General features: G+C 45.4%; 1 protein-coding gene and 1 long non-coding RNA gene across 2 annotated transcripts in view; both read right to left on the reverse strand.

Annotated features, from left to right (window-relative positions):
* Nucleotides 1–12,043, reverse strand: part of LOC142046786 (uncharacterized) — a 47,115-nt gene extending 35,072 nt beyond the window's left edge. Inside the window, exon 1 of the long non-coding RNA XR_012655833.1 lies at nt 11,965–12,043. This is a non-coding gene — a long non-coding RNA (uncharacterized LOC142046786). The remainder of the gene's footprint in view (nt 1–11,964) is intronic.
* An 816-nt stretch (nt 12,044–12,859) lies between these two features.
* Nucleotides 12,860–14,441, reverse strand: GSC (goosecoid homeobox). The gene is made up of 3 exons (XM_032772070.1): nt 14,120–14,441; nt 13,443–13,702; nt 12,860–13,021 (listed from the first exon to the last, which is right to left on the reverse strand). Exons 1-3 carry the CDS (start codon nt 14,439–14,441, stop codon nt 12,869–12,871), a joined length of 735 nt encoding a protein of 244 aa, XP_032627961.1. The 3' UTR covers nt 12,860–12,868.
* Nucleotides 14,442–14,658: the final 217 nt, after the last annotated feature.

The raw sequence follows: 14,658 nt of genomic DNA on the forward strand, positions 1-14,658 counted from the left end.
ACCAGAATAGAGAGTGATAAAATAGTCACCAAGGCCCTCAGGATTTGACCCTACGTAAGTGAACAGCTTTAGAAACTACTGTATTTTCATATGCATTTTATTTTTATTTATTTTTGTTATTTTGCAGTTGTCTGGCTTTCATCTAGTCAGGGACAGTAATTTACTTTGGTCAGTAGAGCAGATGTATGAAACTGCAAAGTAATATAAGGCTATTCCTAGGACAGCCACTGTAAATTGATAGGAAATAAGAAATAATCATTCCAGGGAGCCTAACGTCCTACTTCTTGGCGCTTGATGTAAATCCCACCTACATTCTTAGTGCAATGTGCTAGGTGACACAGCTCTGTCCCCAGTGATCAGCAGCTCACATTATTAAAATAACACAAGCAACATGACCATAATCAGTCTCTGTTTCAATGTTTTTTCTGGTGTCAGAATAATTCAGATGCCCGGATGGCTGAAGCAGCTGTGCCAATAGATACGTGAGCACAGAAAAACACAGCCGTCTTCCAATTTCTGAAGGCCATTATATATGCCCTTGAGCAACTGATTTACCCATTTTTTTTAAATGCAAAAGTGGTGACTAGTAATATTTACCTTCATAGAAGTTACTTTTGTAGAGATCGGCTTCACATGAGCCCTAAGGACCAAACATCGAGTCTAGTCACCCCTAACTCATGGAAAAACCCTATTTCACATCAAGAATCTCATTTGCAAACAGTATAGACTCTGAAAACCTGGTAGAATTTACTGGTTCACATGTGGATTTTGTACCAGTATGACTATTTTGGTTAGAAGTGTGATTTTTTTCTACTGAAATTGTTATACCAGTAAAACTTTTAGTGTGGATGCAGCCATATCAGTGTAAAAGTGCTGCATACCAGTTATAGCAGTATTACCACATTTATACCGATATAATTACATCCACACTAGGAGGCTTGTACCATTTTAACTACAACTGTACAGTTAAAGGGGTAAAACGTGTGTGTAAACAAGGCCTTGGGTATGCAGTAATCAAATGAATATTAAGAAAGGATGTGAGACTCTATCCCTTCTCAGTTTCCCTGACCCAAATTTGTCACTGTCCCCTACCAAGGATAATGTCCTATTTCCCCATATTTTCTTTCAAGATAACCCTTAATATAAATGAGGGATGTTCCAGACTGATCTAAAGCCTTTGAAATCTATAGAAAGACTCATTGACTTTGAGATTCTGGCACTAGGTCTTATCCTTTTGGCCTGGCTCAACAAGACAAAAGTGAATAAGCGTCATTGTGAAGGCCCGTCCCTGTGACAGAATAGCCAATCAGAAGAAAAAGACAATTGTGATTCACATTTTTAGAACCTAACAGACTACAAAAACCTATAAGAAAGTAACACCAAACAATTAAGACCTAATTAGCAATCTAAACTTGGCCTGGGACTTGACAGGAATCTCCACATAAAAGGTACTGCATTCAATGCCCTTCTATATCACTACAGCTTCCACAGAAAGTATCAGTCACCTAAAAGCTCTTAGGCCATGTCTACAATACAAAGTTGTATAAGGTATATGTGTCACTGTATAGCTGCTGACTCTAGCATGTCACTCATACACATGCACTCTTGGGTGCTTGCATCAGCACTGTGTGTCCTCACGATGTATGGCTGCATCAGCATCAAATGCAGTGCACCACAGGTAGGTATCTCAGTGTGTCCTGTGCTGCCTTATGCAACATTATTGCAGAGCTCTGTGGGATGCCAATGGTTTGCCCAAGGATTTCTGTGAGCTAGGGGTAACGTTCCCCATGCTGATTTCTCCAGCCCATCATGCCAAACCCAGCCCATAATTTTGACATTGTTTTTGTAAACTCGCATAGTCCTGTGTGCCTCTTCTCAATCTCTGCCTCTCTCTGGCAGAGGCACACCCTCTACACCAGTGTTTCTCAACCTTTTTGATACCAGGGACTGGCTTGCTGCCTTCCTAAACTGCATCAGGGAGATCTCAGGGTCTGGAACCAGTTCACGGACTGGTCATTGAGAAACGCCATCCCACATAACTCAGGGCAATTCTCGGGAGCATTGCTAGTACAGGACGCACAGTTCTCACGTATGCGCAGAACTTGAACAAGGAGAAAAAATATCATGGAAATCTAGGACTGGAAAGAACCCTGATCAGACACCTAGTCCAGTACCCTTCACTGAGATAAGACTTAGTATATAAGGATTAATTCCTGTACACACTTACCTGAGCTTCCTTCCCCTTCAACTGTGGGGTCATGTGTTCACCTTGCTTGACTCTGGAGGATTTTATACAGTCTCCCACTGCATCACCCACACACATACACCTGCTTCCTCCTCCTCCTTGATGTTCTCAACAGGGGTCTTCTTAATGGAAAGTTACTCACTTGGGGCTTACTTACTCACCTGAGGACACTGCATTCTTTTGCACACTCCGCACCCTCACTGAGGTTTTGGGTGTGCGAGCAATGCAGGTTTGGGCCCTCATTTTATGATTTCAGTAATGTATTCCTCAAAAACAAAACAACATTGTCTGTATCGCATCACTGATCTTTCAATAATCCAGCCTTCAACCTGGGCTCACTCTCAGATGGCAAGAAGTGTGTGATCACGGCATGAAACGAGTAATTTTCTGTCACCACGGATAATCCTACAGCCTTTATACAGGTAAAATTTCCAGACTGAGTTTATGGGAAAACATGGGCTTGGGACTAAAATTTAGCACTATCATTTCCAGTTCTGTTCCCCCCTCTGCCACAGACTTCCGAGGTGGCCTTTAGGAAGTTACAGCTTTTCTGTACTTGCACTTCCCTGTCTGTAAAATGGAATAGATTATAGTTCTCTACCTCAACAGGAGCATTATGAAGCTTCACTGCACCATTTACTGTGGCTTTGTCGTAAGCTCTGTGTCCTTGGGTGCCTGCCCTGTAACTGCCCCAGCTCAACTACTGTGATACTGCATCATTTCCGTTCTTTCTGACTCTCTTAAGAACTTTGAGCTGTTCAAAAGCATGTAAGACAAAATTCCCTTGCTGAGGTCCTACTTTATTAAACAGAAATAATCTTGAACAGTCCTTCTCCTTGGCATCCATAGTCTCAGGAAGCATCTCTGCCTTAGAAGAGCTTCCCTTTCTATGAGCACCTCCCTGTAACTGAGCTCTGATGGCCTTTTATCAGGCCTGGGTACTCGATATTCAATTAACTGCTTAGCTGGACTCCTTAAATTAGCTGATAACTTTAAGATAGTCTGGGCCCACACACCCCTTAAAGGGATCAGCAATCCTGTGACACTCTGAGTAAGGGTTAATACATAGGCACACCACCGCAGGAGTAGCCCGAGAACCAGACTGGGACTCTAATGGTATGTCTACCCAGCAATGTAAACCCCTGATTTCGATACCAGGCTCCAGTCTACCCCTACTCTGCTTCCATCTACACACAAATCGTGATAACCCAGGGCCTGGACCCAGGATCCCAGGACCCCACAAGGGGGAGAGAGTCCAAGCCTGAGTCAAGCTGGGACACAGAGTTTATGCCCTATTGCTTTGCAGCGCAGACGCAGCCCCACTGAACTCATGCTCGGGAGTACACCAAAACGTATCCTGCAATCCCATGATCTGACCTTCTTTGTCCTCCTTTGTCAAGTTTGGTGGATAGTCAAGTTTTCTCACACTGCAGCATGAACAAAGGGCTAGGCAGCCACATTTTGGGAGGGTGCTAAGGAGTCCGGGTGGCTGGACTTGGGCCTGCTTCATATGGTGTAGATCAGGCACGGGGTGGGCAAACTACAGCCACAGGATTGCCCCCCTCGAGCCTCGGACTGCTCCCTGAAGCAGCTGGGGGAGGGGAGCAGACGGTTCCATCCGTATGCTGCCCTGGCTTCTAGGCACAGACACACACACACACCCGCAGCTCTCATTGGCAGGGAACGGGGAACCGCGGCCAATGGGAGCTTCGGGGGAGGTACCTGGAGGAGCGGCAAGCAGCGTGCAGAGCCCTGCATCTCCCTCCTCCAGGGGCCGCAGTGACATGGTTCCAGCTACTTCCCGGAGCGGAGCAAGGCCGGGGTTGGGATCCTGCCCTGGCCCTGTGTGCGCCGCTGCCACCCCAGAGCCCAAAGCCTTCCTGCACCCCATCCCCCAACTCCCTGCCCTGAGCCCCCTGCTGCATCCCACACTCCTTGCATCCTGAGCCCCCTGCCTAGACCCCAACCCCCTGCTTCTCCTCAACTCCCTGCCCTGAGCCCCCACCACACCCCTCACGCACCCTCTGGGGGCAGAGAGGGGGCAGAGTTGGGGTGGGGACTTCAGAAAAGGGGTTGGAATGGGGGCAGGGAAGGGGTGGGAAGAAGTGGGCCCTCATGGAAGGGGTGGAGTGGGGGCAGGGCCGGGGGCAGCGAGGGGGGTGTGTCAGGGAAGACCCAGAGTTCAACAATTCCTAACCTGAAGTTACAAATGAGTATAGAAGCTCAAGCTCTAGTTTAACAAACCCAGGGTCTGCTAATCTGAGTTCTACTAACTCAGGGCTCACATTGCAGTGTAGACATATCTGGAGTCACCATCTGGCTCCTGGTTCCCCATTTCTTCTGGGGGAGAAGGCATCTGCATCAGCCCTAAACATGACACAGCTTACTTCCCTGGTGTGCCAGCTCGGCTATGCTGGCAAACATATAGATAAGGTAGAGCCAAGGCTCTACCCACATGCACAGAAAAGGGAAGAGCAGTGTCATAAATAGATAGCTAAGGGTTAATGTTTCTTTCACCTGTAAAGGGTTAACAAAGGGAACCAAACACCTGACCAGAGGACCAATCAGGAAACTGGATTTTTCAAAGCTCAGGGCACGGAATGTTTGGGTCTGTTGTCTTTTTGTCTGGCTAACTATCGAACGAGCGGCTCTTTTCTATTCTTCAAGCTTCTAATCTTCAGTTGCAAATTGTGAGTACAAAGGAGAAAAAACATAGGCTGTTTATTGTATTTTTGTTGGATCTACATGTGTGGTAGTTTGCTGGAATGTTTAAATTGTAATTCTTTTTGAATAAGTCGGTTTATTCATTTTTTTCTTTTAAGCAATATTGATCCTGTTATTATTGTCACCTTGATACAGAGAATATTTTATGTCCTTTTCTTTCTTTTTTCTATAAAAACTGTTCTTTTAAAACCTGTTTGAGTTTTTTCTCTGGGTAGGCTAAAGGACGAAGGGAAGAGAAAATCTCTTTGTGTTAGCTTGACTAGGTTTTTTGAATTCTGCATAGCCTCAAGGGAAGAAGAGGGGGAAGGTTAAATTACCCTCTCTGTTTTGCATTCAATGGAGTTTTTAAAGTAGCAGTATGCCCGAGGATAAACGCCAGGAGGGGGAGCTGGATGAGATAAAGAGAGACAAGGGGAGGAGCTTGTTTTCCCTTTGGTGTGAGACTCAGGGCCTCTGAGTCTTGGGGTCCCCCAGAGAAGGTTTTGGGAGACCAGAGAGGGAGTCAGGCCCTGGAAATTCCTGGCTGGTGGCAGCGATATCAGATCTAAGCTGGTAATTAAGCTTAGATCTGATATGCTAGCTTCTCAGTTTATGAACGCTAAGGTTCAAATCTGAGTAGGAAGCTATGACAAGCAGTCCTTTGGAGGCTCCTGTACCTGTCTGCATTGCTTCATGCAAGGAGCCTAGCTCATGCAGAGAAGTAAGGGGGTTCCTTACGCTTCCTTCTTCCTGTACAGGGGAAGAAGGTAGCAGAAGGCTAGTCAGGGTCACAATCTGGACCTAAATGTTAGCAAAGCACTTTGAGATTACTATATGACAGGTGCTAGAAAAATCTCTGAAGAGAGAGAGCAGTCAAGAGAATTATTCTAATCATTACTAGTATTACAAATAAACACACACTTTTCTGGATATTCAAAGTCTGAATTTTGTGCCTTGGGCCCATTTCTAGTAAACGTGGTTTAAAATAAAGTGACGGAGCAATTTTCCATGACAGTCTCTAATGTTGCATGTATAGGCAACAGATTTTTGTGGTGCACTAATTAGCTAATGATCCAAATACTCAGAGCACATACATGCAACTGTAGCACAAAAATATCTGCACATGCAAACACTCAGACACAAATTTTAGAGATCATAAGAATGAACATACTGGCTCAGATCATTGTTTCATCTAGCCCAGTATCCTATCTACCTTAAAATGCTGCAATTTTTCTATAAATTCCACTTCTTCAAATGTGTCTTTCTTTCATATGTTACTTGTAAAACAAAGCTGATACAGTTTATGTTCCTGGGATCCAGTTACGAGGATGCTTTGAACTCAAACACTAGTGAAAATATAAAGTAGAGTTAAGATTCTCAGATGGTGTCATTTGGTTTGCACCAGCTGAGAATCTCGCTTGTACTTTCTAACACTGATTACCACAATGATGAAAAAACATTCCCATCACTTAAAACTCAGATAATGAATATGCCAACAGAGCATAGATTATATATGTATGAGAGATATATCAGAGGAGTTAGAGTTGGAAAAGACCTATTAGATGACCTAAAGTTTCCTAAACCATCTCCATTGAGCATAATGCTTCCATATTGCACCTTTACTAGAGTTTGCTCAATTCTAGTCTTAAATGTCCCCTGCAAGAATATTCCACTCCTGAACACATCTCACCATCAAGAAGTTTGTCTTGACATTTGGTCTACATTTTCCTTTTCTCAGTGTTATCTGATTATTTCTATCCATGCTTAGTACTGTCTGAAATAATTCTCTGTCCTCCACAGTGTTGCTAAGCTTGAAAAATAGCAACCTGTCTATACCATTATTCAAAAAAGGGTGCAAGGGGAAATAGGAGAAGCAGCAACACATCACTGACCCCTTTATATGCCATCCTCCCTTAATAACAAATTATTAATTTCCTTTTTATTTTTATTGTATAATGAAAAATATTTAGAAATTATTTTAATTTAATAGGTCATGGAGAAAGGATAGTGCTGTAACAAAAACATGAGATGTGGGCACTGACTGTGAACTAACCTACACTGGTGTAAATCATGAGCGACTTCATTAAAGTCAAAGGAGTCCACCAGTGTAAGCATCTCCATCTTGGCTACACTATGACTTGGCCTGCATCTTAACAAATGTTAACAGGACTTTTCAGTCATGTCAGACTAATTTCATTGAGCCAACATAGTGTATGTCTACACTACAGTGGCACAGCTACTGCGCTCCAGGTGTGCCACTGTAGTGCTGTAATGTAAACGCTTCCTGCAGTGACAGAAGGAATTTTTCCTATGCTGTGGTAAATCCACCTCTCCAAGGGACAGTAGCTAGGTCAATGGAAGAATTATTCCATTGTTCTAGCTGCATCGACAGTGGGGGTTAGGTCAATATAACCACGTTGCAAAGGGTGCAAAATTGTTCACAGCCCTGAGGATGTAACTAGGGTGATGTAATTTTTAGGTCTAGATCAGGCTAAAACTGAAAGCAGTCTTTTTGCTCATCAAGGTAAGACTTAAGTGAGATCAGGCTCTATTTTTAGGTCTGCCACTGACTTCCTGTGTTATTCTGAGCAAGTCACTTAACCACTGTGGGTGGGATTACAAAGATATTTAGGCCCCTAACTCCCGGGAGTTATATCCTGCCTCATTTCCCTCACTCTTCCTCACCCTGATAATGCAAGCCTTGCCTAATTGATGTTTGTAAAACAATTTGAGATTCTTGGGTTTAGTCACACTCTCAGATATGTGAGCAACATTTCCATTAACTTTGATAGGATTATGCCCATATATATCAGGGAACAGAGGGAGAAGTGCAAAGTACTAATTAGTATATTTGTATGAATATAGGACCTAATTATCTATCTCCCTGATGTACTATCCTATTATTTGTTAGTACTCCACAGAGCTAAAGTATATTTGTGGTTATACCAGTATGACTCTGTAGTAACTCCTTCAAAGTCAATGTAACTGAAAACAGAATGTGCCTTTCTGTGCAGGTATTTAGAGCTTCCATGGTACTCACTTGTATCTTGCAGCAGAAGATTCAGATCCCTCATGTTTTAGCTACTACATCAATAGAAATTGCAGGCTCTCTGAACTGGTGCAAAATTGTCTTGTTAATTTGTGGAGTTTCCACTATAATATATAGGAAAGAGTGAGATTAAAACAATTAGGGTCAAATCTTGACTACTCTAATTAGAAGAATTTAAAGGGGACCTACAGATAATTTTTTTAAATTGATCTTTTTCTAAACTCCTTTATGATTAGGCTTGGCAAAATTCAATTTTTATATAATTTTGATGGATATCTGTTATAAACATTTTTCAATTTTTACCTATTTAAATTTTCATGGTCACACAAAACCAATCTAAATTTTCACAATTGTAGGAAATTATGGGGAGAGTCAAACAATAATTTCACGACAGTAGATGCTGAGATTGAAAACGTTAAAGCTTTATAACTGCTACAATACAAAATGTCAACATCAAGTTAAAATATACAAAATAGATATCTCAAATCAAACTAATAAGTTCACAAGCAGTATTTTTCTTACTTTGCCTATCTTTTCCATTTCAATTATTATCAATGGGACTATTTTTATCAGTTTGTGTACATATGGTAAAGTCAAGATTTACTGTAAAAACGGTACAATCTAATCCTTCCCAAGCCTAGTTGTAATGCATAAAGAGGCTCTGAAAGGTGTTTTGTTCTCAAGATTACACAGACACTTGTTTTTTCCTTACAAATAGCAGGAATATCAATTTTGATCGCTCCTAGTTTTGCTGGAATCCTTGCTGGATGTCTCAGAGGAGAAATATCATTTGCGCTCATCACTGAAAGCTGTTAAACAAAACATAAAGGACCAGATTCTGTCACTCCTACCTACATCTTTCACCAAGCGTTGTGCCATCTGAGTCAATGCAACTATTCATGGAGTAAGATACTATTCAACATGAGTAAGAATTTGAACCAAGGAGTGTTAAGGAGTTTGACTAAAGAAGTTTCCATCCCTCTCAACTGCTCAGCCATTCACTCTCCTGATTCTTGTGATGCCCTCATTTCACTAGTTCTCCAGCAATCAGTCTTGCAGGCTAAACAAGATTTTCTGCTGTAAAAACATGGCTACAAAATAAACTTGCCAGGCTTTCTTTACACATAATGAAGAACAATTCCTCCTTCTCCCTTTTAAGAATTTAACCCACATGGTTTCGTTCAGGAGTTAAACTGACTTTCAATTAGATTTTTTAATAATATTTATGCCATTAACTTTAATGAAAGTATTCACATGTATGAAGTTAAACATGTGTATTGGTGTTTGAAGGCTCAAGCCTACAGTAACTACATTTTAGAACCCTCTCTTGTCAAGAGGTAGCAAGCCATTTTAATAAAATACATGTTTTTAAAAAGGCATACTTTACCCATTCAAATCATTTTTACTCCCAAACTTACACCAGTAACAAGTTGTCAGTGGGACTGGTTACATGCATAAAGTTAAGACACTGCATAAACGTTTGCAAAATCAAGGCTATACTACTGTTTCCTCTATATCTCACTATTACATGCAGTATGAACATGCCCACTAAAACATAATAGTGGCTAAATATATGGGGAGGGGGATGGGGAAATTAAACATCCATCCAATTAGGCTTCCTGCATATACCTTACCAAAAAACACCTCCCCACACATAAACCATCACTTCCCATATTTTGCAACCTAGTTTCAGTGATGCTGAGCTGTACATTCAATCCAGTTTTACACAGGTAATGTATATGTCTGGTGTGTTATTGCTGTGCTTTTAGAAGCATAACATTAGCTCTGCAGACACATATTAGTGTCTGCACTGATGGGGAAACATCAGTTGGGAAATGATACCCCCTTTGCTTCTTCTCTTCAGTGGGAAAGGCAGGATCAGCTTCTCCTTTTCTTCTATGGGGGTGGTTAGATAGAAATCAACCCACTGAGGATTGGGTCATGTGAGGCCACTCCTATTTCTTTTCTTCACTGTGGGATGGGGGCTACTCTGGCATCTCACCAGAGAGGAAAGAGGAGTTAGGTTCATCAAAAGGGGAGTGCAAGAGCACCAGGAATCTTGTCTTTACTGGCAATTTTGGGGAAAATTGCCAACTGTTGCACTAATACCAGCAGAGCTGCACCATGCTACTTCTACAGTGGGAGATTTAAATAAACTCTGATATAGAGGAAGCCATGAAGGAACACACATAGGAAAACTGGGTGTACCATGAATGGAGGGAGATGTTTGAGCACAGGTGTTAGAGTATCTATACTACCCTTTCCCACCACCACCCCCTGCTAAAATTACCCACTGTTGCCATCACCTGGACAGCTACACCAGTGGGAGCAATGGTGGGACTACCAGCTCACACCAGTGCCTTGTCTACACTAGCGGGTCTACCATTGATATCACCGGTGGAGCTGAACTGGTGGTAACAATGCTTGGAATTTTAGAGGGAAAAGGCTACAGCAGGGAAGCATGTATGGGTGGGAGATGACTGTGTGACTCAACAGGGATGAGGACAGTGATGTTGGGTGTGTCAGGTAGCAGGCATGGGGGAAATGAACACAAATGGATGTGATCTTAAGGGACAGAGTGGAAGTCTCCACTGTGAGGTGTGCACAAACTGAGCAATGCAAGGAGATTAGGGAGCAACTGTAGACCAGTTATGATTCTGTTGTCTCAGTGGGGTAAAGAGCGACTAGCACCTTCCTACCAAATATCCCCTATTCAGTTCATAACTCCTCTTGTTTGTGACTTATCCGAGTTGTATCAATAGCAATATCAGTGTAGTGAAATAACTCTCATAAATGGGGATCAAAGACAAACTGGTTGGAAACTCAAAGGAGCATCTCTCTCCAGAAAGCAAGAGAGAGGAGAGCTGGGAGAACAAACAAACAAAGGGGAGGCTACATTTGCTTTACCTGAAAATATTTCCTAGTGCCATGGCTTCTAGCTCCACTGTGGTTTGTGACAGTACAGAGGAGCTGAGCGAATTGATTTACAAATATTGCATTACAAAACATGACACTATTGGCAGAAGAAAGGATCAAATCACTATTATATGCAGTGTAGTTGTAGCCCTGTGGCTCCCAGGATAAGTAGTTGGTCCAATAAGAGACATGACCTCACCCACCTTGTCTCTCTGATCGCTTTTAGTCAGTCAGTTCTGGTTAAGCCATGAAGAGTAACCCAGCCTGAGCTGAAGCATTCTCCTAGTTGTTCTGCAGCCCTGAGCCAGCCCCGCGGCGAGGCAGCCAGCTCTCCAGGTGCTCGTCCCGCCCGCTTCCCCCAGGCTCGCAGGACACGTTACTCAATGAACCAAGGACCCTCCTCACCCACAGGCGCTGGAAATGGGGCGCTTCGGAGCGGGGCCGTCACACCTGCTGCCCCTGCCAGGACACGAGCCCTAACGCCAGGCGTGCCCCGGGCTCCTCGCACCTGCGAGCAGGGCTGCCGGAGGCTAACAGCTGAGGGGGGGAGCCCCGGCCAGCACATGGCACATGAAACAACCCCTGCAGGGAGCGGCGCCTCCCGGGGAATGGCTTAGAGCTGCCAGCACGTGGGGCGCCCTGCGGCCGGCTTAGCTCACCGCGGGGAAGCCACGCTCTACCCCAGTGTCCCTGCCCTCATCGCTGCCCCCACCCTGGCGGGGCAGAGGTCGGCGCGGGGCCCGTTGCGCCGCAGGGTGGGGTGCTGGGCTACTGCCCGCTCTGCTCAGAGGCCGCAGCCTGCGTGGCAAGCGGCGCAGAGCGCCCGGAGCCTGGCCAGAGGCTGGAGCGCAGGGCTGGCTGCAGGCTGCTAAGCCGCTGCGCCCCGGCTCGGTCAGGCCCGCGGGCCTGTCCGGCCTAACCAAGGCCGCCAGTTGAGCCGAATCCACAAAGCGCTCCCCGGGCCGCACCCTCCAAACAGCGAGGAGAGCCCCCCCCCCCAGCCCCTCATCTGCCCAGATCCAGGGGCGGGGGCCGTGCCCTATTTACATACACTGTATTAGCCAGCGGCCCCGCCCTGGGCTCTGGCAGCGGACAGCTCCTTCTCCTGCCAGCTTGAGGCCAAGCATCAGCGAGCTGCTCTGAAAATGGCCGTGCGCTCTTCTGGGGGCTGGCTTGCTTGCTTGCCCTCCCTTGACTTCCAGAGCAGCCCCCGCTAGACCCTGCAAGCGGGCACTTAACACAGTACCCATTTAAAAACTGATACCAGCGCTTCAGGTTGAGGTTAAGCATTAATCACTCTAGTTGATATATGAGGGCATGGGGAGCTTTGCAGACAAGCTTAATAACCACATGATTGATTGTTGGGTGCTCCTTGTAAAGAACCATCAGCTTCGGCAATGACTGGTACCGCTATGGGACGATAGTAACCATTAGTGAAGGAAACCCACCAAACCGTTACGGTGCATTTAGACAGTTGCAACTGTTCACAATTGGATTCTTCCGTTGCCCGTACTTAAAAAATAAAAAAAAAAAAGTTTTGATTTCTTTTTTAATCGTGTCTCGCGCCTCCTGATAAATTTAAACATCACTTCACACGCTGAAATTAGGGATTAATCGGTTACAAATTAGCACCATTTACAACACCGTATCTTCCACTCTTTCCAAACTAGTCAAACCCTGGTAAATAAATAACTGCAAACGCCCCTTTTTTTAGATCAAGGAAAAATATGTCGCTACCATCGGATTAAAGTATCTGTAAATAGCACAAAGATAAATAAAGGGGCCGGGGTATACCTGTGCAGCACCTCCGCAACTTACTTTATTTACAAGCAATCACCTCGGGGTAATGTACACTATATACAGATCTCTTTTCCCTCCAACAAGGCAGAGTGTGTGCAAGTAGCATCCTTTTGTGCAAGTCCCAGAGTCCACGACAAGGGTCCATTTGCAAGGTATCAACTATCGGAGTCCAAATCACTTTTCCCTTCTTCTTGCCTCTTTTCTGGGGACGTTTTGGAAGCTTTATTCCATTTCTGTGCGTTTTCTGACTCCTCGGAAGAGGATCGCTTTTGCCTTCTCCATTTTGCCCGGCGGTTCTTGAACCAAACCTGTCATTGCAATAAATCAAATCATTATAGTAGTAACAAACAACATTTTGTTCAGACAGGCACCCTTTTCAGCCCGAACGCGTGACACCAGTTCTGCGTGGCACGCACATCTTTGACTCGATTTGCTTTGGTTCGGTTTAAATGGAAAAGCAGAGTAATTACAATCGGTCAGGGATATTTCAAGTCTAAGGTTTGCCGCGTTTAAAGAGGGGTGATCCCTTACCGAAATTTGCTAATTATCTGAGTGATCGGTTTACTTATCCGAGTGCAGACGGGTACGTTTAAGAGCTAAACTTTTTGCCCCTCTAGTAAACCTGTTGCGTGCTCTTCCATCAGCTTGCCTTGGACAACGCGCGGCGATGGTTGCAGCTAGACTAGGAACGGAGACTCAGTTAACTTTTAAATATAAAGGAGAAAATACCTCCACTTTTTCCTCTCTTAAATGCACCCTTCTGGCCAGCTGTTCCCGGGTGCCCACATCTGGGTATTTAGTTTCCTGGAAGAGGTTTTCCAAAGCTTCCAGCTGCTCGTCAGTGAAAATAGTTCGGTGTCGTCTTTTCCTCCTGCAGTGCAGCTGGTTCAGTAACTGCAGCTCAGTCCGGGACAAGGTGCTCACGTTCATATACGGCAACATCTGGTGGGGCACAGGCGACATCAGGACTGACCCAGTACCCTCGTAGCCTAGAGAGAAGACGACCACACTATTTGCATTGGACGGAGAGATCAAGAGCAGATCACTCCGTTAAAAACTTGTTCCCCTTTCCCTCTCACACCGACCCACCGACACAACCCGAGATTCCCCTCTGAGCCCGAAACAAAGAACCCCGGTGCCAAACGATCCGAAATTAGAATGGGGCTGAGTGAGACGCGTCCTATAGACATAATACAGTGCAGGGAATTGCCAGGGTGACAGTACTTCGCTGCGATTCCTAGTCCTTTCGGAGGGGCAGAGACCCAAACGCTGTTTACAGCTGGCTCATCAAGCACACAAATAGCCAGGCACCCGCCTCGCGAACAATCTCAACCCCCCCCCCCCAGGTAAAGCGCCCCGGGCTCTCCCAGCTAGGTGAGAACGAACGGGCACCTGGGCTTGCTTACCTGTTGCAGGGACGCACGAACACTGCTGCGCGCCCAGAGGCTGCATGGCCCCACAGCACGAAGGACCCACGGGGGACGCCTGCACATGCAGCTGCCCGTAGTAGTAGTTGTTGTAGGCAATCCTAGATCCACTGACCGCGGGAAGATTGGAAGCGGGGGCCACCGCTCGGGAGTAAAATCCGCTGTAATCGGTGCCGTACAGGGAGTCCCCATGCAGGTTGGAGAACACCACAGGCGCGGCGCCCTGGTGCAGCAAGACCGACTCCTTGCAGCGGGGTCTGGCGGCCAGGATGTTGTCGATGGTGAACATACCCGCAGGCATTACCCGAACTCTGCAGGGGCGGGCAGGGAGGGACGAAACCGAAACTTTTCCGAGACTTTCAAGGGGATCAGAGCGAAAGAAATTGATCTTTTCCCGAAGGCAGCGCGCGCGTGTGTGTGTGTGAGTGCGCGCGCGCGCGCTCGCAGGAGACTGCTCTGTAACTTTCCCCCCTCTACTCTCGCCTGTTTACTGATCTCAACCCAGAGGGCTGCATGGA

The sequence above is a fragment of the Chelonoidis abingdonii genome, chromosome 4 (assembly GCF_003597395.2).
Source record: "Chelonoidis abingdonii isolate Lonesome George chromosome 4, CheloAbing_2.0, whole genome shotgun sequence".
NCBI classification, from domain to species: domain Eukaryota; kingdom Metazoa; phylum Chordata; order Testudines; family Testudinidae; genus Chelonoidis; species Chelonoidis abingdonii.

What these genes read in the sequence shown, in the direction of transcription:
- GSC (XM_032772070.1), bottom strand. Translation starts at nt 14,441, where the DNA reads ATGCCTGCGGGTATGTTCACCATCGACAACATCCTGGCCGCCAGACCC. An exon ending in TTCGTGCGTCCCTGCAACAG is followed by an intron (nt 13,703 to 14,119) that starts GTAAGCAAGCCC and finishes TCTTCTCTCTAG; the next exon opens with GCTACGAGGGTACTGGGTCA. An exon ending in TAAGAGAGGAAAAAGTGGAG is followed by an intron (nt 13,022 to 13,442) that starts GTATTTTCTCCT and finishes TTGCAATGACAG; the next exon opens with GTTTGGTTCAAGAACCGCCG.